A 21626-nucleotide genomic window follows, 5' to 3' on the forward strand; every position below is an offset into this window, starting at 1 on the left:
TCTTTGGTGTATTAACTCATCTAGCGCAATTTATTCAATACACGTATGTTTTTCTGGGTGAAACAAGTTCCCTCATGCTTGCTTGATGTCTCGACGCTCCCTCATCTGTCCTGACCGGGTATAATGCTCAGCCTCGTCTGCCTCTTCTGGTGTTGCTTCCTTGACGGCTCATAGCCACTCCACCAGAGTTTTGGCGGCTCATAGGGACACCAGCCATGGCGGGTGCTTGTAAAGAGCTTGGGCCCGGCTCTCCACGCACATTACTGACTTCAACCTTGAGTTCTACGCGGAGATCGTCTGCGCTTGGCCGATCTCCTTGCAGGTAGGCGACGAACTTCTCCTCCCGAGGGCCCGCAGCGACAGCCTCGAGCACTTTTCGACCGCCGTTGGGGACGTCGAAATTTGACCCCACGCCGTGAAGCTGCTCGTACTGACGCAGCACAGAAATGGCTTGCAGGTCCGCAAGAGCATCATCTACCGCAAGAGGAGCCGGGCCACTGGCCTCGGTCATAGGCTTTGCCTTGTTGTATGGCGCAGGTACGATCGGTGGAAGCCTGGGCTCCTGGGCGTCAAGCCTCTCAAGATTGCCAGGCAGCTCGAAATTGGCAAGCGCCTCGATTCCAACCAATTTGTTGTCGTAGAAATTGGGATTGTGTGTACCGCCTCGCGTACTTCTGGTCGCATGCGATACCTGACGCTCCATGACGGGCGCAGAGGGGACAGAGTCTGTGCCGTCCTCACCTTCCTCATGTTCCTCGGGGCCGCTTTCCGAAGGCGATGATACCACACCATCTTTGGATTTGTGCCGGAGCATATACTTGTGGGCCGCGAGCGCAGCATTGTTGTAAGTCATTGATAGCTCTTTGTCGGTGAAGAGCTTGTCGATGCTGTAGATTGGACCGGTGCTCTTTCCGAAACGCAGTCTATCACTCTGCCAGACAGGGGTGATGTTGTTTGTATCCAGCGTCCGCCGCTGTGGCACTGGCGATCCGTCGTCATCATTGGCGTTCCTTTTTCTCTTCTTGTTCTCCGAAAACCCGGGCATTTCTTCCATCTCTCTCCTGAGTCGGGTGGCCCGCTTGCCATGCGTCCCTCCCGGGCTAGCCGGGTTGGTCATGCTGAATTGGTTCGGGTGAAGGAGCAAGGCGGATGCGTCGCTGATCTCGAGTGCCTCCTTTTCTTTGCTGAGACGATATTTCTTGCTTGCTATGGTATTGATCAAACGATCGCGGACGGTGGAGGCTAATGAATGATGCTCTCGCCTTGCCTGGAGGACTTTGTAGTTGTACACGTTTCGATGTTCCTGGCATTTGCGGTCGTATTCAGCCTAGCAGATTTGTTAGCCCAGATGCGCGTAGTAGTCCAGCGTGAGTAACGAACCTTTTGCTTGGTGATTTCGTAGTCACGCTCCTCGACAAGGTCTTCTATGTCATGGACAAAGTCTCGAAACCTTGGGCCGGCCATCTCAAGCAGAGTTCGGGCAGTAGCGGGGTCTGTATTTCCGAGAAGGGCGGGATCGGTTTGCTCCAGGTCGAGGGCCTCGAGAGGGCGCTCGCAGTAGGGGTCAACTCGCATTATGAGGTTGGTGTCGAGTTGAATCTTTTGTAATTGTTCACGGTAGGCACTGTCGCGACCTCTCGAGAAGTTCTCGGACATCTGTTGAAGTCGGTCATGCAGAAGTTGGCGCTTCCTCTCGCGCTTGGATTCATTTCGAGCTGGAGGAGCGGGCTCATGAGGCACCGAGACAGCTGAATTCGTTGCCATCTTGTAGTCAAGTCTGGAGACGATTTGGGCGGTGTCTCTGGGAAGGGTCGGGGCTCGAGGGTCTCAGACTTCTCCAGGTCTCGGATGTCGTTGAGAAAGAAGTGAGTTTGTGGGGAGTGCGACGGCGGCAAGTCGTCTTGGAAGACAAATCTGGCGGGAAGAAACGAGCGAGTTATGATTTCCTTGCCAGTAGACGCAGTGGGTAAGCCCAAATACAGGAGGCGTTCTCGAGAATTCAATCCTGTGTTGTGTACTGGAGGGGGCTGGAAACAGGCAAATTCAAGAGAGTGAGGGCAGGTGAGAGAACCGCCGAAAACAGTGCAGTTGTATGGAAGAGTGTTAGAGTGTTTCCAGCCGTGGTGATCTAGAAGAAGACTTGACCTGCCGGCTCATGCTTGCAAAGGAACATCCAATTGTCCAAGATGGGGAGTGGGGAGTCGGAGGTGAGGAAAACGCAGGCGAGCTCAGAATACCCCATCTAGGTGTCCAGCCGGGGGGTCGGCTGGTCAGGGTGACCGGGCATTGTGACCAAGCCTCGACTGCCTCACTGCAATAGCTACCAATTCCTGGTCAAGGCCTGAAGCTCTCATTGGCTGCGAGATCCATGCAAACGGAGGATCGGCCGACTTAGATCCGTTATCGAAAGTGACGTACCTCGGCGATAACGAGTCCAGCCCCACGGCGGCTTGCGACCAGACCCCAAGCAGTCAGTCGTAAGTGACTTTCTGCATGCGAGCTTGACCATTCGTTATTCGTCGCAACATCAGCACAAGGCGCCGCGGTCTGGGTGTGCTTCTCTCCTCTATTTTCTTTTCTCCCGCCCACCCATGGACATACTGCCTTCCTAATATACCTCGAACAAAGATCAACGCTCATGAAGTAACAATGGAGCACCTTTCTCTCAACGATCCTCCTGGCCAAGGAGGCGGAGCTCCTCCTCCAGGACCCGGCCCTCAGGGGCCTCCCGTGCTTGGTAGAGCTCCTCCTCCGCCTCAGCAACTGCCCGTGCAGATGTTTACGACCTCGGCATCGCTTCTCGACCTGACTGACAGTAAGCGCCCGGGCTAAGTAGCCATTTATTCTACATGCGAGGCTGACAACCGCTTCAGAGAAGCTGATGGTTGCCCTCCGCGACGGCCGAAAATTGTTGGGAATTTTGCGAAGCTGGGACCAATTTGGTATGGTGAATCGACTGGACAGGTGCAGCACAACGGGATGGAGTTAACACTGGGGCTATAGCGAATCTGGTTCTGCAGTCGACTGTGGAGAGAATCTTTGTGACCCCCGACGCGGTTCCCACGGACCACCCCGGCGCACAAGAAAAGCGAGGCTTATACGCGGACTACCAGCGAGGAATGTATCTCGTCCGTGGCGAGAACGTGATGCTACTGGGCGAGATTGACCTAGACAAGGACGACGACCCACCGCCGGGATACGATAAGGCCGATCCCGACTTGGTCGAGAAGCTTGCGAAGCAGAGGAAGGCTGAGGACAAGACAAAGGAGAAGAAGAAGCAGAAGAATCTGTCTGCTCTCGGCTTTGAGGGCGAGAGCATGGGCGATGCCATCCTTCTTTGAGTTGGCTTCGTTTGACGAGGCCACCGCTGGTTGCGCAATAAGCTGCAACCAGCTTTAAACGCCGGTTGGCTGCATGAGCAGAATATATTGTGAAATGCTCTGGCAGTCATGCACGCGGATGACCTGCTCAGGCCTAGAGAAGGTCTTTTGGCGGCCGGCTTATGATACGATGAGAGGTATCATTACGATTGACCAGATCTCTGGTTGAACATCTCAAACCATGGCGCTTCAGCACGCGCCTCAATCATGAATCATATTTGCGAGACCGTTTCTACCTGCACAATAAGAGTGAGTCGAGCTTAGCTTGCAGTATCACTTTCAGCTCGGTGGACTCCATTCTCATTCAGGCGAACGTGCTCAAAGTTTAGGGAATGGAAAGAAATATTGCTCGCATGCTCGTCACTCTGACAGAGGACCGAGTTTTTGAAGCTTCAAAGTTGGCTCTTCATTGCTCTGTCTCGCCTACGCTATAATCCAGGAGTGAACCCCTCGACCGTAACATCCCAGTCCTCCGGGAAATGCGGGCCCGGCTCTTCACCCCAACCGCCTCCCATCATAGACGCTGCCTCATGTTAGCTAATTTCATCCTCCCAACACGACGATTTCGAGAGCATTTCTGAGCTACGAATTACGGCATTAGAGCGGAGATAGACTTGTACATACTTGCAAGCAGCAGAGATGCCGCATTAGGAAAGTACGGCGTTGGAACACGAGACCCTCCTACTGGATATCCTGCGTCGTCGAACTGGAAGACGGGATGGAGGAGGTAGGCAACGGCCTGGTTCACATCGCCCAGCCTCAGTGAGTTCATGGCCAACAGGGAGAAATCCCATCCATATGACTCTTCTAAGTCCCAGAGCTCTAGAATCTTGTCGGCCGTGTTCTGGACGATGGTCAGGTTCAAACTAGGCCCGCTCATCGGAGGCGGCAGCCAGCCGTAGATTCCAGCCATTGCTGGATGCTGTGTTCGCGGTGATTAGCTACTGGCAAGTTACCTAACGGTCGTGACTGTCATTTTGACTCAGAGGTGTGGCCGGTGCTACTCACATCGTTTGTAGTTGCATTATCGCTCCACATATTTGGGATGCCTTCGTACACAGGATATGTATCGTCCACCACAGGCAAAGGCGCAAGCTTGTCCCTAACGGTAACCCAGTCCTCGGGAACGGACTGTCCTTGACGCTCCTTCCACTTGATAGCAATATCAAGTCCAAATCGCCAGTACGCCAATTCGAAAGTCGGGTTGATTGTTACATTCGGGTTTGTGTTTTCCGAAACAGGGTACATCGGCGGCCCAAGGTTGTATACGCCGGTTGAGTTATCAAACCAAGGGAAAGAGGCCATGAAGTCAGCCGATGCTGTGAGTACCTCATCCCACCTCTCCAAAGTCGTGTCGTTGGGAAAGGAGCGGTATTCTACCTCGGCAAAGTACAAAGGATGAGGCTGCTGCCAAATTAATAGGGAGTTGATTTCTCCCGGTGCGCTTCGCCCGCTCGGGTCCGTCATCTTTCCCCAGCGTGCGCCTTTGTAGCCCTGCCCGGCGGCCCTCTCGACTGAGGAAGGAAGAAACTGATCGTACATACTTGGTACGCTTCTCCACATCAGGTCAAAGTGGTTCCATCGGGCAAAGTGTACGAGATGCCAAAAGATCATTTCGAGGTGGAATTTGCCGTACCATCCGTTGTTGACGAGTCCTGATTCCTGTGGTGGGAAAGAGGATGCCGAATTGACAGCCAGGAGGTACTGCGACAGGATAATTCGTCTCTGTAGCTCGGTTGCATTTGCCGAATCGACAGAAGTGAGATCAATGAAAGCCCCTGAGCTCCAATATGACTCCCACCAAGCTCTCGACTCGAAACCCAGTTCTTCAAGAGATTTCTGGGATGCCGCTCCATCTGGAGAGAAGTTTGCGGTCATATCCAGCTTTGCTGATCCAGAAATTGTAAGAAAGTATCGATGAGTGCCATCCTCTGGTCCTGTGATCTTCCCGTTGCCATCCCATTGTGCCGTCAAGTAGTAGCTATTGTCGTCTAGCGTATGTTTAATGGTGGCCCGGCTGCCTGCAGTTTCCAGAGATGTCGAGTGATTGCTCGTTGCATTCCAGACTCCTACGAAAGGAGCATCAAACTTGTTGCGATCCGAATATGGGAAGTCAAAGAACAGGCCGAGAGAACCAGCAGAGAGCAGATCAGATTCAACACTGATACCGACAGTGTCAGTATCTGGTGCTGCTCGGACCTCAACCGTGACCTTGCTTCCATTATATGTAAAATTGGAGAAGATTGTCCCGGTCCACAGATCCAGGACTTGTGATTTGTCCTCGAGGCGGTCCTCGGTAACATTTGTACCGCCAAACCAAAGTCCTATGTTTCCGAGGTTCAGCCTCTGGGGATTCTGGATCAACCAAGTGGATATTTCGTTCTCAGCAGGGTTCGGCTGTGCGTAATTGACGAGCTGTCCGTCACCAGAAAAATTAAGCGGTGGAGTCCACCAGTTCAGCCCAGTGTAATCTTATACGCATCAGTATATAGTGACCATGTAAGAGAGAATGAGGGCCTCTTCTCACCATCTACAGAGGTCTGATTCGGGGTTGTCGGTGAAGAGAAGTTGTGCCACCCCCAAGTAGACATAGTTGCAAAAGGCTTGAAAGGTCTGGAGGCCTGTCACATCCACGCCAAAGGCAAAGTTGCCATTTCCGACTTGCAGAGGTGTTGTGCCTGAACTCGCATTTCGACGAACGTTGAACGCTTCAACAACTTGTTGTCTTTGTATGGGTAACGCAGCTTCAGCCAACGCAAGATGGGTACAGACTACCAGGAGCCTAAAACTATGCATGGCGCATAAGAGTCAAGCTGCTCTTGAGCTCCAACCGGGAAAGTTCGAGACAGCTATAACATGGGTTGATATTCTCGCAGTGATTGCCGTCTAGATGTAGGCAATAATGTCAAGCCGGGGTAGAGAAGTAGCACCGAACCAGGAAGAATTGCTGGTGGAAGGGTAAAGATGTTCTAGAAGGAACACAAATCTGCAACATAGACGATCATGAGAAGGAAAAGTATCCAGTTATCATACCATGAGAGATCGACACTAGTAAGGCAAATCAGATATAGATTATTGAACTTTCAACGATAGTTCTTCGCAGTAGTCCAATAACGGGGTGCCGTACGCTGTGAAGCTGGGCCATTCGCGCATCGTTGACCCGAGGACATGGATCGGCAGCCAGGGACGAGGGGCGACAAGCATATCTAGAGTTCGTGACTTTGAAATGACTGATCCGGGTCTCCACATCAGATTGAGGCTATTCAAACTAATTCAACCGGCAGACAGAAATGCGGAGAATCCGGGGTGCATCACGGGTTAGTTGATCTGAGCGATCCAGGCTGCATACTGCTCCACCACGGACATCTCGGATGCGTGAGTCACGGGGAATGGACAGCGTACGGTCAGGCAAATCAGAACAGGACAAGCATGTTGAAGTCTTGATCCTGACCGTTGACATACTATACGTGTTTGTGAGTGCTCGACGGGAGGAGGATGCAGGCATGGACTCGAGAGTGAGGGGCACTGGTGAACGTGCCCAGTGTGCCCGCATACCCAAAATCCACCATTTCAAATCCGACCTTCTACCAGGGTCCTGGAGTGCGTGCGCAATGACCACCGCTAATTCTAGGCCCCTGATCCTTGGCCTGCGGGCTGCCCAATTTCCACGCCTTAGCAAACGCGCCGCGGCAACGGCAACGGCTGCTGTTTTTGTTTTCCTTCTATTTGGTATCATCATAGCCTAGGTAGCTAGCTTCCAAGGCGCTCAGTTTGAGGCACCGCCACATTCCGATTTCACCAACCAAACCAAAACACCAAACCACCCAGACAGGGCCTTCTCACTCTCGTCTGACTTGGAGACATAGGCGACTAATCCATCTGAACTCAGGTATGAACAAACATTCGACCAGGCGCACGGCATGACAACAGACAAGTCCCCTTTCGGATGTGCCCCACTGACATTGGAGTATTGTGAGGCAGGAATCTACCCATCCCCGACTCGTGTCCCGCGACGATCAGAAGTCACGATGACTTCCTTTATCGCTACCGTGTATGTCGCTCCCACTCGTTCCACTCCCCCTGGCTCCCCGCAGAGCGCCCCCCCCCCCCAATCGACAGCCCAAAGGCCGCACACGAAAGAGGACTACAGGCTTACATGCAGATAGGAGCAACAACCGGCGGAACCAGTTCCGACCGCGACCCGGTGGCAAGCAGGGAACAACCAGCTACCAGTTGCGACAATATGCCGAGGCCACTCTGGGAGGCGGCAGCCTTCGCAAGATCGTGAAGCTGCCCGAGGGTGAAGACGAGAACGAGTGGTACGCTGTCAACAGTAAGTACCTTGCAACCCAACGCACCGCCGCGTGACCGTCCGAACGCGCATGCTGACCCCCGGCCGAAGTGGTGGATTTCTACAACCAGATCAACCTGCTGTACGGCGCCATCACGGAGTTCTGCTCGCCCCAGTCATGCCCGGAGATGAAGGCGACCGACGAGTTCGAGTACCTGTGGCAGGACAACGAGAACTACAAGCGGCCCACCAAGATGCCCGCGCCGGCCTACATCGAGCAGCTCATGACCTGGGTCCAGAGCAGCATCGATGACGAGGCCGTCATGCCCAGCCGCATCGGCGTGCCCTTCCCAAAGACCTTCCCCTCCCTCGTCCGCCAGATCTTCAAGCGCATGTACCGCGTCTACGCCCACATCTACTGCCACCACTACCCCGTCATCCGCGAGCTCGGCCTCGAGCCCCACCTCAACACCAGCTTCAAGCAGTACGTGCTCTTCATCGACGAGCACAACCTGGCCACCGGCAAGGACTTCTGGGGCCCGCTGGGTGACCTGGTGGACAGCATGTTGCGGAGCGACTGATCAAGCATGGGTTGTAAGATAGGCGCGATTTCGGATTTCTGTGTTATTGAAGCTGGCGTTGGGGCATACGGTTTTGTGCTTGTGATCAAGGGTGTAAGAATTAATGGATGCGGGGCTGGCTGGAGTGCTCAGGAGCCAGGCACTTCCCATGCCTGCGAAACAGGCCCTTGCCTGGGGCTCAGAATATGCTGCAGACTGGACTGTAATCGACTACAGCATGTCTTGATCCCGAAATTACGAGGACTTAGGTCTTAAGACATAAAAGTCATGCTGACTCCTGGCTTTCGTGATGCCATTTTCAAACATATTCCGCGGAAAGGAAACTCATAGCTCGAACACTGTGGACAGTGAGCTCTGACCATATTCCTGACGGCATCTTCTCCAACCTCTACCACGGGCACACTGATCCCATACTATCATACTGCAAATCTGACGATGAAAAGCCCAACGGCAGGACTAGGACGTGGAATAAATGATCTCTCTATTTTGGCTCAATTCAACAACAGATGCTGGTCAGTATCCTTGGCCCGGAGGCTCACTGGCAATCCCGTGCACCTCCCGTCGTCGCCCTTTCCCGTGCCCCTCTTTCGTCTGACATAAAAGAAGTAATTTACAGGGTGTCGGTCAGGAGCTTGTTCATCTTCGCGATCTTGGAAGAGACAGAGAGGTCGATGGTTCGGTCTCCGATCTCAACAACCAGGCCGCCGATGATGTCAGAGTTGACCTAGTCGCGTCAGTGTATGGCAAATTCCCTGTAGGACTTGTTCTTTCTCCCTACCTCGTTGGTGACCTTGAGCTTCTTGCCTTGGCCGACATAGGAGGACTTGGACACGGCGGTCTCAAGTCGGCTCAGGGTCCGGTTGTCCAGCGGCTATGCGCGAAGCATTGCGTCAGCGTAATGTCCACGTCTCATATATCTTATTCCTCCGTGGTGTAGCGCCATCATTGCATGTGCCTCGCTGAAAGTGCACGTTGCAACCATCGTTGCTCCACCCAATAAGGTAGCACACGTACCGTAGCGCTCGTAACCGTCATCTCGACCTCGCCGCGCGCAGCGCTCATCAGCTCGCCAAACTTGGTGCAGACGCCCCCGAGGAGGCCCAGGCGGTTGTTCTCGGCAAGGGTCTGAAGGAAGTTCTTGACGGTGGCGTTGGAGCCGGCGGTCTTCTCGAGCTCGGCGATGATGGCGGACTTGTCGGCGGGGGTCAGGGTCGGGGCGTCGAGGATGGCGGCCAGCTTCGCGTCCTGGGTGACCAGGCCGCCCAGCTTGTTCAGGGCGGTGGCGGTCGGGTCGAGCGAGGAGGACTTGACGGCCGCGGTGTACTGTTTGTTCGGGCAAAATGACGCATTAGTTTCCAGGTGCTCTCTGCTCGGCTGGCCCGTGGCCCCAGCGCATCAATTGCACGTCCCCCATCTTCCCATGTCCCAATTGACATCCATCACCTCCACCTCGGGGTCGACTCGGCGCGGTGACGTACCAGGGCAGTGGCATAGGTGCCATCGACGCCGAAGAGGGCGACGGGAGGCTTGACGGCCTCGGCGGCGGCGGGGGCGGCGTAGAAGCGTGCCTGCGAGGCAATCGCCCGCGAGGGAGCTGCAGCACGAGCTGAGCGGAGCAGGGCCTGTCTCGAGAACATGGTGACTGTGGGGGAAGGGTCTTGGATCGGAGGTCGTCGAGATTTCAATTGACGAACTTGGTCCGGGACGGAGCTGCGACGTCTTCGGCAAAGTTGGAGTGGATGCCTGAGGCAAGGCCTCCGGCTGTGTTAGTCAGCCCCTGCACCCGTACCTCTCCGCAACCTAGTCACTTCGGGACAACCTGCCATGGGATATCATCCTGGAGGTTTACTTTCTGTGGAATAGCCCCCTGTGGAATCTGACTTGATGCGCTTCAGATGACGGCCGTTTGCGTTCCAATAAAGCTGCCAGATCATGATTGAGTGTTTACAGACTGCATGATTTCAAATCTGGAAGCTTGAGAGAACCCTTCTACATCTCACATCGCCCAGTTTAATTGCCTCTAAAACGCAAGGTGGGTGCGCAAGACAAGCAAAGACCCAGACAACTTCGGATCAGCTGCGCCACTTGTAACTTAATTCTAGTATTCAGCTACTAAACAGAACGGGAAGTAGCTATCATTATGATGATTGGAGTCTTGTGTCTTCGTCGTGTGCTAGTCACCTTCAAAAGTGGGCTTTACAACCTCGCAGACTTGCCTCCAGCGCCATGCCTCCATCTGCCGGCAATATGCCCCAATTGGGAGTCGTGCTGAGGTACTACAGTTATTTGTCCTTGTGGAGCAACTGAAGCCCCCAGAATGCTCTCGTCGGCATTACGTTCACCCTCTACGGGGCCGCAGACTTGACGAGCGTGGTCCGAATCGTGATCATGCTCCCCCATCCAGGCTTTTCTTGGACTTTGGGTCACGCAAGTGTGCTCAATTGAGAAAGACAGTAACTACAGAACAACGCTAAGGTATTCATGGAGACTTTCGGAGTATGATGACGGTCGATCGCAGAATGTGTACAACGAGTATTCAGTAAACATCCGCGTTGCTTCGGACTGCACTTAATTTGTATTGGTCTCACTGGCTTGATTACGAATGCATATTAGAAGCAAACAAATGGAGAGCGAGAGAGGGACGGAAACCAAAAAGCAGATAAGTGAATTTCAGAGCGAGAGAAGCGGGTTGGGAGTATCAAAAGGTCATTAATCTTGCGAGCCACATTGGGATCACTGGCTCGAAAGTCAGAGTCAAAACATAGTGAGGGAGCATGACTTGCGCTAGGGAGGACCAGTATGTCTGCATCACTTACGAGCGGATTGTCTTTCTGCTCGACGATTGAGAGACACTGTCAATAGCAACAAACCAAACAACAACTTCCCGCGCGGGGTCTTGTGCGGAGTTGCGCGTACACTGCCAACGCTCGGCGAAATTCCAAGGACAAGGCCGAAGAACCCTTGATATTCTGGGTCGCCTGATTTGGAGTAACAGCGATGGAACACTTCTTCACTCACCTGCAACCACTTGCTAGCTCTGGTGCTCTGTTCGTGTCCGTCTTGGGATGGTGGTCCGCACCGAGAAAGAAGCCACCTGCCTTATACAGATAGGACCCAGTTACCGCGAGCTGTTGCCGACTTAGAATGCAAAATATGAGCTGGGGGTGTTGTGAAGCGTTCCGATGCGGGAACACTTGAACATCCGTGACTTCTGAGCAGGTAGGACATAAGAAGAGTGTTCCTCAGGAGCATTCAATGCCAGTGTAGAAATCAATACAGTTCTAGCTGTCCAACGCAAAAATGCAGTCCAAGTCAATCGCCATCTTCTTGTCGGTCTTCTCGTCCGCTCTTGGACATCCAGCTCTTGGTAGCCGCCAGACTCAAGACTGTGATGCCGTCCATGTCTTCCTCGCGCGAGGAACCAGCGAGGACTATCCTGGCAGGCAGATCAGCGTCGTGAATGCAGTCTGCAATGGTGTTAGCAGCTGCGGTTATGAAGATATCCAATACCCTGCCTCTTTCGTTCCCGACTATTGCACGTCTGTCGGTGTCGGCGTGGTCAATGGGACATCTCAGATCACCGCATACGCAACCCGATGCCCGAATGCACAGCTAGTGCTGTCAGGCTACTCCCAGGTAAGCTGTGATGTAGTTGGGGTGTTAGAAATGTCTCTGGCTAATCATTCATGACAGGGTGCGCAAGTTGTTGGCAACATTCTCGGAGGTCAATCTGGTGGTTCTACGGGCTGTACCACCCAGGACTCTACTGGCTTGGATCCTTCATCATCACCAGCAGTTCAAAGTGGGTTCAGACGTCGACAGGATGTTGGTTCCCGGAAGCTAACCGTCTCTGCAGTTGTGGCGGCTGCTTTCTTCGGCGATGTGACGCATGTAGGAAATCAAACATACAATGTCGAATCCGGGGCACCTTTCGATGGGGTGAGTACAGACCCATTGTTTCTTTTCCATACCCAAACTCGATCCACGAGACTTGCTTCATGACAGCCTAGACTGTGATGCTCCAAACAGCAGCTAACTCGGTACAAAGATCTACCCCAGGACAGGAACGCAGCTCGAGCGCCTCAACGAGTTCTCCACGAAGCTTCGGTCCTGGTGTTTGGCGGATGATCCTGTGTGCGCCCTAGGTAACGACGGGGCCGCCCATACTAGCTACTTCACCCTCTTCTCAGAGGAAGCTGGAGCATGGGTTCAGACGAAGCTGACGCTGTAGTATTGACTTCGAGGTGCATCTTGCTTCTCTGGCAGGTCCATTATTTGGCATATTCAAATCAAATGCGACTTGGTTCCTTTGTGGACACCATGGAAATAGCTGATGTTTCTTCTTTTTCTCGTGGTGCCGTTATGTCTACCCGCATCGCTTGTATGTAATTGAGCGGCTCCCAGTAACAACATAAATATAACTTGAATCGTGTTCCTCTTCAAGTGTGTAGTAAGAATGCAAGTTCAAAATAAAATTGACCCTACAGGACGAACCTGCCTCAACTGCGGTCCCACATTACCAAGAGGTTTTCCCGTGCGGAAGTCCCACCAGAGATGGTGCTCGCCGTGTACTGGCTCTGGGTTACTGCATTAGCATACTGATTCCCGAAATTTAGTCTTCGAATGAGTTGTTACTTCAAACGCGAGAGATCGACTTAATCAACAAAGAAACCGGTGACTAATTCGGTCGCAAGATCTTGTCCAGCGGCTTGATCTTCTCAGCCATGCGGGCGGTTGACTGAGCTCCAGTCTGAGTCTGTCGAAACCCGAGATCCTCTCGCTCGTTACCTGGTGACGTGAAGCGTGACATGGTAAACTTTGGGTCATCGGGGACGGGTAGCTTGGGTCGCAGGCCGGGGTTGTCTCTCGACAGTGCCTTTTTGCTGCTGAAGAAGAGGGGTATTAAAATTGTGGTCCAAAATCAGCTTTCGAAGAGTAGGACAGAAATGGCCGCACAACCCAGGACGTGAGATGCCTCCTGAGTGGAGAGAGATACATCGAGAACAACAAGAGTTTCAACGTACTCAGGCTCGAAGTTTCGAACAGCTTGGTTAGATGGAGTTTTGTCCATGCCGTCTGCTCGGACTAGTGGTCAGAGTTGCCATTCACAGAGTAACAATATGATGCACCAACGGCGATGAGATGAGCACAAGATGTCTCCAATATTTCCCCGCGGGAGCGTGAGGGTGGAGAGGAAGAGGGCAGAATGTTTGGGCGGACAGTCGCGAAATGATAGACACAGGCAGAGAGAGTAGGGTTGTTTGGCGAAGAAGAGGAGGGCCAGATAAGCCAGCGCGTGAAGGAACTGCCCCTTTAAATATGCTGATGAGTCTTTGCGGACTTGGAATGTGTTGATGATTTAGATCAAATACGGGTATCTCAAGGCAAAAGTCTACAAAGGTCCCAGGAAAAATTACATTTTATTGGCGAGAACCGCACGAAAAATGCCGGCATCAGGACCACAGTGTCACAATAGTCAATATAGCCAGGCATCACTTTGGCTAATGTCCGGCCCCAAACCGTATCTGCTACATTTGTTTGATAATTGCGATTTCAGCACCATGGCATATTCGGGTAAGTGTTTGAAGAAAGCTAGCGGATCATGTCATGATGAGTCAAGGCAGTTGAAGCTGTACATCGACCACGAGACCTGCGCTTCAACGGCTACCTGCGTTCGATAGTTGGGATGCATTTTCTTGGTGGTTTGATGGCATTCTTGAAAGCCCATGCTGACTTAGGAAAGCGACTCGATCACTGGATATGGTCATGTGGAACGGATTCTATAAGGTATGCAGGATGACGTTGGCCAATTCCAAGTCGCACCCTTGTTGGGGTTGGGTGGACACGAGCCTCACGACGAGGTCAAACAGTTAGTGATGTAGTACAGATTTCGATTGCAGTCCCTTCGTGCCACGATATGTTTATTTGGGACATTGTTGAATGGGTGCAATGACATCATGGGCCGCAGCAGAATTGGAAGAGGCAGGTCCGGGACCTTTTTTGCAGGATGCCTAGAACCCAATGGTGGACGGAAGCCTGCATGAATAGGGTTGTCTCGACTGTTCCGTCACACCAATACCGACCTCGTTTGTTTTGAGGCGATCGTCGATCCATCTGAGCAGTAATAAGGCTCCTCACTGGTCTGATATGTGACGTCGAGCTGCTCCAGAAGTCTCCTTTGACTTGACATTTAAATCAAGACACATAGAATTCGTATGCGCCTTCACGGCATCGCGATTGGCTTTCAATAAGCAAGCTTTGGTTACCACAATGTTGAGCCGTTCGTGGGGAACGATCAGTCAGCAAGCACAGATGCCTCTAATGAGGCATCAACAGCTTTGCGGCACCCCGCGAGGATAACGGTATACAGTGGTTCGCCCACTGCCTCACAGCTAGTCGTGGCTCTCGGCACGTCCGTAATCTCTCGTTTCCCAACCTGCTGTCCAACTCTGTAAACACACTTGGGCCTCAAATGTACATTAGTTTACGGAAGGTTCCGAAAAAGTGGTCTTGATCTAAGCCACTGATGTATACATGCCTCGTCATTGGCCTAGTTTGCTCCTCTACACGGACTTGTGCACCACGCTAGGTGCATGTGGGAACCCGTATCATCTGACGGTGTATTGACTACCTCTGTGAGCATTCGGAAGAAATGTGGGCTCTGCCCACAATACCACTCAATCGAGGAGCCTATCCATGATGCTGTCCAGACTCCAGCCGCGATTGGCACGGTGATATGCTTCACGGGCGACCTGCCACGGCAATTCTACGGCGGATTGGGCGAGTATAGCCTCTACCCCGTGTGTTTGCGTTATTTTTGGCCCACTTGTAACATGACAGCCGGATACGCAGTCGACTTAGGCGAGACGGTATGACCCCATGTACTCGTCCATCGTAATGGGTGGCGAGATGGGGATAGCCGGACTCGATACGACACACCAACTCGCACTTTTGAGCTTGTGATACGCGCCTTGCTTGTAAATTTGCGTGGTGCAACACTGAACAATTATCAACAAGGACCTTTGTCGACACCGGAAAAACACGAGATGTATCGGAAACAAAATGAGTCTGATGGGGGAGGGGAAAAGGTTGCCCACCTTTGACAATACAGTCCGAGTCCGAGTAGTGCTTTTCAAGACGTTGAGTAGCAACAGCCCGGTGCGAGCTCAAGGTATTACATGGATTCACTAGCAATATGTCCACCAATGATGCCGCCGAGTGAGCTGACCACGCCGCGCCTCGACTTGGGACGAATCATGTAGGATTCCATTCCGTGTGCACCCGCTCGCTGCTGCCTAATTGAGGACAGAAACAAGCCAGATCAGATTCAATATCATGACCTACCAAACACAGAAAGCTCCATTTCAAACTTCAAACATGCAGCCGAATCACTTCTGTTTCCCTTCGACAAAACTGTCCAATGAGCTCGTCGAGCTGACACCCTTTTCGGTAAGCCAGGAACCACGTCCTTGGTGTTCAGGTGTGGGCCGCTGACATGGCCAACAGGCCACGAAACATGCTGCAACCTTCTACAATCTCTCAAAGGAACACCCGGAGCTGTACGCGCATTACCCACAGGGCCCATACCAGGACTATGAGAGCTTTGTAGAATCATTCGTCTGCGGTCTCCTTGCCCAGAGCAGCGAGACTCTGGCGTTTGCCATCATCGACAAGACGAAAACGGATGATTACCTAAAAAATGCCGCATCAGACAGCGGTGAAGGCGCCTTGGCTGGAGTCATAGCCTTCATGGATGCGAATTCTTCATCACGTTCCCTCACCATTGGCACGCTGTTCACTCTACCCCCGTACCAGCGAACGCATGTCACTAGCAATGCTGTAGGTCTGATGCTCCAGTATGCGCTCGACCCACCATCTGATGGTGGGCTGGGGCTGATCCGGGTGCAGTGGAGACTAGACTCGCGCCACGACGCTTCTGCCCGGGTTGCGGAGAGGATGGGACTCAGGTATGAGGGCACAGAGACGTGGTTTCGGTTGATCAAAGACGGGGTCGCCCGAGGCAAAGTGGGTAATGGGAAGCCTCCGCCGCCCGGCAGTGAGGAAGGGGATGTGTGGCAGGACAAGACGACCTATTCTATGTGCTGGGATGACTGGCTTGGAGGCGGCCGTGAGAAAACGGTGGCAGCGATGGTGAAGAGATGAGAAGGACAGCGTACTAAGGTCTCGGAGATGGGCTACAGACATCCACGATCATTCAAGAGTACATTGAGCTGATAACTATCCTGGCCTCACACATCGTTCGGTCTAACAGCTTACTCATAAATGAAGTCGTGATTGGGACAAGAGTGCTATTCAGTCAAGTCAAGTCAAGTTACGGACCCTACAAAAGTGAGTATTTTCGGGCCAGCTGCGCCAGAGAAGCTGAGCTGCCTTGTTTTGCAGGCGCTTGAAGTTATTGGAGCATCAGCAATGGCATCAGTAGTATAAGAGGCCGGGGAGGGGAGTACACAGTATGAGAGAGTCTAGGTGCTTGGGAAGCATGATGTATCGCTAGTGAAGGGGTGGTCCCTGTGGCACCACCAATGCCAAGCCGTGTAAGATGATTGGCTGTTCTGCGACACAGAGCTCCCCTCTGCTTGAAGCTGCAAGCAAACACTTCGATTGGGCCGACCTCCGTTCCCAGCCCAGCTGCTACGATGATTCTGTCTTGACGTGGCCTTTCTTCCCTTCGCAACATCATTGGCGCGATCCTATAGAAACCTTCTGTGGTTCCTTTGGACTGAAAAGTTGTGTTCTGTTTTGCCGAATTAATGGCACCAAAAAGCACCACGTTCTGATCCATTCATATCGAAGAGACTCTCCTGGATTAACTGCCGACCGTGGTACTCTTTCGAATTTTTGCTCTAGACTGATTTGTTTTGACTATTACTATTTGGGTCACATACAATGCCTTCCGGCTGCTCCCAGGTTCTGAGCTAAGTACAAGTGACTGTGCACTGCTATGACTGGAATGCAGTCGTCAGCGAAAGAAGTTGAGCACTGGAGGGAGATCGATAATAGCCATCATATAAAATAAATAGAACTCTGATGAAATTCAAGAGAATCTAAGTGTAGAAAATTAAATACCATCCGTCTTAATCCTAAGTGTCCCAAAAGCACAACATGCGCCATGCAAGAGCTTGAAATACTTGGATTGCCCCCAGAGCCCAAGCTTCTATCCTCACAAGAAATGACCGCTGAATAAGAAATCGCCGCTCATCCGACATCCGCCCGATTTCACCAAATTAGAATCCACCGTTGGGGTTTGGGTTGGGAATAACAGAGCCTCCTTGGACAACAGGGGGGATGACAGAAGTACCCGTGCCAGCGGCCAGAGCCTTGTGGGCAGCCAGGGTGTTGGGCGAGTCAAAGTTCTGGTTGATCACGCCGGTCATGCCGTTCTGACAGTGGTTGCCGGTAGTCTGGGCACAGTAGTACCAGATGGGGTTCTTGTCCTTGACGACGATCTGGAAGACGTTGGGGGCCTGCACGGCGTCGCCGGTGGGCTGGAAGCCGCTGAAGAACGGCTGGGCGAGGGAGGCGTCCGGGACGCAGGGCTGGCCGAAGGATGACTGGGCGACGGAGTGGTTCTTCGGGAGGAAATGCCACTCAACGACATCTCCCACCTCAGCCACGACGTTTTCTGGGTCGAAGAGGAGGGCGCCTCCACGACCAGCGACGACAGGGTGGGTAACACCAGTGAGGGTGGTTGTCTTGTCAGGGCTCGAGGTGGTAGTCGCGGTTGGCAGAGCCATGGCAACAGCCGCAGCGGCGAGAATAGTGATCAGGTTCTGGGCGAACATTTTGATGAGGTGAATTTCCTTGAATATGGAGTGCTTTTTGGATGAGATACTTGGATACAGAGTGAAGAGATTGAAGCTTGTGCTTTAGGGAGTTGCGGTTGAAGTGTTTGTGAGGATGGTGATGAGGTCCAGAAACTCAGCTCGCCATGGGCACGTCGTCCTCTCTTATAACATTTCCAGCTCACCTACGATCATGTAAACAAATACACGAAAAATCACCTTCATCACAACCAAGCCATGGCTTCCAGGTTCCACGGCGGCACGGAGACTGAGGTTTCCGATCAGCAGCGCCGTAGGGCTGGGGCGGAGCCCGGGACAGCTGCTGCGCCTCGCCTGTCATCCCAACATTGAACAGCACAGTCCTTACCGCGGCCGGGCGAAAAGGTCTGCAGCCAAAGGCTATTTCTGGGATGAACGCTAGCTTCTCGGAGCTGGCAGCTCTTAGCGCCTTAAGCGCGGCCGCTGCTGAGCCCACTCGGCCCTCCGTGAGCAGGCTGCGCTGCTCACTTTGTCCACATTGCAGCGGCCGCAAGGTCACGAGGGCAATTTTTCTCGGTGAGTAAAACTCATGCACGGCTGAAGGACTTCATGCGCGGCTGGAGGACTAAATGCCTGTATCATAGGGCGTACGGTATAATATTGCTGCGAGAATGCTGGCTGTGGAACGGACCTATGCCGCCGACATCACATCAAGTACTTACACCACGATTCCTGCCTTTGGTGTTCTCAAAATTGACCTCTGGTGTGGCTCGAAAACCAAGATGCTTTAGACTATATAAAATTTGCGAAATCAACTCTTGTGGCACAAATTTCAATGTTGTCGTGTGATATGGCGTCAGAAGGAGGTAGGCTGACAAGACCACTGTCAGCGTATCCGCCAAGTGTCAGCAAAGCCGCGAGATCAAGTGGAATCTCGGCATTTAGAGTCAGGCATCGGTCATGATTGACCAAAAGCGAAGTCGCGTAGTACAAGTCTATTATCTCAGGGCCGGGGATACCCGTAATGGATTACGTCGCAGGACTTCTTCCTTCACTGTAAAATAACTCGTTCAAGGAGCTCATCTAGCTGAATGCTACCCAGATGTACAGAGTTGAATCATATCATAATTTGTCTCGATACACAATCCAATAATCAATGTCTTCCTTTTGGCACTCTGTGCCGGGTGCTACCCTCGACCACTGGTTAGCAGACGTCAGCACCCGAGCAACCGCAGCAGGGACAGCAATCTACGGACCGCTGGTGCTTGGCTTCATTTACGACAGTCTAGTCCTGGGGCTCTACTGTAGCTTCGTGTGGAGATGTCCTGCCGTCGTGCTGGAGCACTTCTACCGGATCATGATCAAAGGCGCAGCGCAGCGTCGAGAATCCAACAAACCAGGAACCGAAGCTCAGGTCAGGATTTTAGACATCGGTGTAGCTACTGGCTACTACATGGCCAAGACGAAACTTCCTGAGAACACTCTGGTCACGCTGTTTGACCTAAATCCGAATTGTCTGGAATATGCTTCCACGAGGTGTCGACAAGCTCACGGCGACTTGGATAAATTCGACGTCGAGACTGTCTGCGGGGACTTCCTGGCCGCAAAATCCGACCCATCCTCCGTACACTGCCTGCTCGAACCCGAAAGTCGGGGGAAACAGAAATACGACGTCATCTTCACGAGCTTCCTCTTACACTGTCTTCCGGGGCCGCCAGAGCGTAAGGCGAAGGCACTGGCTAAATTGTCGCACTTGGTTGAGCCGGCTTCTGGGGTCCTATGTGGAGCGACAATCTTGGGAAAAGATTCCAGAGAGGCATGCCACTCCCTGCTTGGTCGATTCATTCTTTTCTGGCACAACTTGCTGGGATGGTTCGACAACAGGAACGATGACACGGAGGTATTCATTCAAGCTTTGGAAGAGGCATTTGAGACTGTCTCTTGTCAAGTTATTGGTGCAGTGCTATTGTTTGAGGCAAGGTGTCCCAGGCGGATGGGTAAGGCGTGATTCTTTGGATGGGCAACATTGAACGATTCTGTAGGGCTATTCAACTAGAAGAATACACTCCGGACGCCAGTACAAGGCCCGGGCGGGGTGAGACAAGGGAGATTGGGGCCAATGACCAGCTGTCTCATCATGGACGATGGAATGAAGACCCGACTTTTTGAGTCGTCCTCTTCTCAATTATCGCCTGATGTGAAAGACAAAACTGTGTCTCTAATATCCACATCGAAGTGTCAATGTTTTTGGCTGACGCGTTCCTCGCCAATGGCGGGAATCAATATATTATGAACTTTATTCGTTGCGCGAGTCGACGTTTATGCATCTATTCTGATCATCTTAGATTTGGTGGGTAGCGGTGTAGCGTTAGTCCACTCCTGACGCATGACTCTCTCTCGTCGGTGAGAACGATTCGTTATCTACTATTTAGACGTGTCACGCGCTTCCGCTTTCAGTCTCCCCCACCAGGGTGTTCAATTTATGCCCCTCTTGTCACCTCAAGCGAAGCCATGTCGACCTTCTGTCCTTTCACAGCCCCCGTAGTCACGCCGTCGTTCTCGTGGCCTGAAACATTCCCATCAATGTCTTTCGACGCCGACGTCTTTTACCTCGGTCATCTCTGGGAACTCGCAAGGCCCCGTGGAGTGGACTATTTACAAACCGAAGATCGGCATCTCGACGAACCTAAAGAGACAAACAAAAAAGGCACCACACGGGAGATTGGAAAACTCTTACGGCACGCAACAGAGAAGGCCTTGCGATACGCGCAAAGAGACTCATATCGCCGCCACAAAGACAACACATACATTGTGCTGAACAACCTCACGGATGACGAATATTCAGAACAAGACTGTGTTCGAACAGGATCCAATCCTGACTTCGTTAGGTCTGGCAGCTTCAGATCGAGCTTGAGCCTCAAGGCAGAGCGCATCATACGTCGAAAACGGAATTAGCTGAAATGGAGTTTGACTTCTGCTGAGAAGACCCAGTCACCCAGCAACATCGTGGTCAGGCTTTCCACGTGGTGCGGGCTGGACTTGGCGGGTGACTCCAAATTAGCCCTAATAATTTGGCCTATGACGATGGAAACCTGAATATTATGGCATCATGGATTTATGTGGTATCGAATGGAGAATTGGAAAGAGAGAACCCATGGTGGTACACATGACCGAGAGGGGGATTGGAACGAACAAGCTTTATGACTGATGATAGGTGTGACGGGGTTAATGGCCCAAGTTTGAATTATACCTTGGGAGACAATGATAATGAATCATAGACTTAGAAACTAAGATGAAATGCATTATACCTTCAAAATGGGCTTCTATCACTGCCTATGTACTACTGTATGTACTTGTGAGTCCTGTCCCATTTCATAGCAATAGGGGAGTGAAGGTATTATGTGCTTAAAACTAAACTGTCACTGTAATTAGTTTCATGGTATTTCAGGGCAATTTTCTGTTCTTCCAGCTAACAACAATATTAAACTTTATAACAAGATCACCAACACAAACCGTTTCAGCACTGCTCCATTCCATACGGTCTACACAATATCATTGTCTCTAAAAGAATATTGAGGTTTTATAAATCAGT

The 21626-nt window shown here is 52.2% G+C and overlaps 9 protein-coding genes across 9 annotated transcripts; 5 read left to right on the forward strand and 4 right to left on the reverse strand.

Annotated features, from left to right (window-relative positions):
* Positions 1 to 72: 72 nt before the first annotated feature.
* Positions 73 to 1764, reverse strand: INS49_011193 (uncharacterized protein; the record flags this gene model as incomplete). The annotated part of the gene is made up of 3 exons (XM_043171912.1): positions 73 to 110; positions 166 to 1327; positions 1381 to 1764. The coding sequence occupies 3 exons, from the start codon at positions 1762 to 1764 to the stop codon at positions 73 to 75; spliced, it is 1584 nt and encodes a 527-aa protein (XP_043023657.1).
* Positions 1765 to 2775: 1011 nt separating this feature from the next.
* On the forward strand, positions 2776 to 3341 carry INS49_011194 (uncharacterized protein; the record flags this gene model as incomplete). The annotated part of the gene is made up of 3 exons (XM_043171913.1): positions 2776 to 2815; positions 2874 to 2942; positions 3004 to 3341. 3 exons carry the CDS (start codon positions 2776 to 2778, stop codon positions 3339 to 3341), a joined length of 447 nt encoding a protein of 148 aa, XP_043023658.1.
* A 467-nt stretch (positions 3342 to 3808) lies between these two features.
* Positions 3809 to 5971, reverse strand: INS49_011195 (uncharacterized protein; the record flags this gene model as incomplete). Its single annotated transcript, XM_043171914.1, has 4 exons — positions 3809 to 3903; positions 4005 to 4302; positions 4389 to 5851; positions 5908 to 5971. The coding sequence occupies 4 exons, from the start codon at positions 5969 to 5971 to the stop codon at positions 3809 to 3811; spliced, it is 1920 nt and encodes a 639-aa protein (XP_043023659.1).
* A 1437-nt stretch (positions 5972 to 7408) lies between these two features.
* INS49_011196 (uncharacterized protein) lies at positions 7409 to 8252 on the forward strand (the record flags this gene model as incomplete). The annotated part of the gene is made up of 3 exons (XM_043171915.1): positions 7409 to 7431; positions 7547 to 7713; positions 7783 to 8252. The coding sequence occupies 3 exons, from the start codon at positions 7409 to 7411 to the stop codon at positions 8250 to 8252; spliced, it is 660 nt and encodes a 219-aa protein (XP_043023660.1).
* A 610-nt stretch (positions 8253 to 8862) lies between these two features.
* Positions 8863 to 9889, reverse strand: INS49_011197 (uncharacterized protein; the record flags this gene model as incomplete). The annotated part of the gene is made up of 4 exons (XM_043171916.1): positions 8863 to 8976; positions 9031 to 9123; positions 9267 to 9575; positions 9731 to 9889. The coding sequence occupies 4 exons, from the start codon at positions 9887 to 9889 to the stop codon at positions 8863 to 8865; spliced, it is 675 nt and encodes a 224-aa protein (XP_043023661.1).
* A 1663-nt stretch (positions 9890 to 11552) lies between these two features.
* Positions 11553 to 12483, forward strand: INS49_011198 (uncharacterized protein; the record flags this gene model as incomplete). The annotated part of the gene is made up of 4 exons (XM_043171917.1): positions 11553 to 11888; positions 11946 to 12054; positions 12109 to 12191; positions 12301 to 12483. 4 exons carry the CDS (start codon positions 11553 to 11555, stop codon positions 12481 to 12483), a joined length of 711 nt encoding a protein of 236 aa, XP_043023662.1.
* A 3146-nt stretch (positions 12484 to 15629) lies between these two features.
* Positions 15630 to 16415, forward strand: INS49_011199 (uncharacterized protein; the record flags this gene model as incomplete). Its single annotated transcript, XM_043171918.1, has 2 exons — positions 15630 to 15701; positions 15759 to 16415. 2 exons carry the CDS (start codon positions 15630 to 15632, stop codon positions 16413 to 16415), a joined length of 729 nt encoding a protein of 242 aa, XP_043023663.1.
* A 1082-nt stretch (positions 16416 to 17497) lies between these two features.
* On the reverse strand, positions 17498 to 18055 carry INS49_011200 (uncharacterized protein; the record flags this gene model as incomplete). Its single annotated transcript, XM_043171919.1, has 1 exon — positions 17498 to 18055. One exon carries the CDS (start codon positions 18053 to 18055, stop codon positions 17498 to 17500), a length of 558 nt encoding a protein of 185 aa, XP_043023664.1.
* A 1135-nt stretch (positions 18056 to 19190) lies between these two features.
* Positions 19191 to 20989, forward strand: INS49_011201 (uncharacterized protein; the record flags this gene model as incomplete). Its single annotated transcript, XM_043171920.1, has 2 exons — positions 19191 to 19755; positions 20784 to 20989. The coding sequence occupies 2 exons, from the start codon at positions 19191 to 19193 to the stop codon at positions 20987 to 20989; spliced, it is 771 nt and encodes a 256-aa protein (XP_043023665.1).
* Positions 20990 to 21626: the final 637 nt, after the last annotated feature.

This window comes from Diaporthe citri, assembly GCF_014595645.1.
Source record: "Diaporthe citri strain NFHF-8-4 chromosome Unknown scaffold_5, whole genome shotgun sequence".
Lineage (NCBI taxonomy): Eukaryota > Fungi > Ascomycota > Sordariomycetes > Diaporthales > Diaporthaceae > Diaporthe > Diaporthe citri.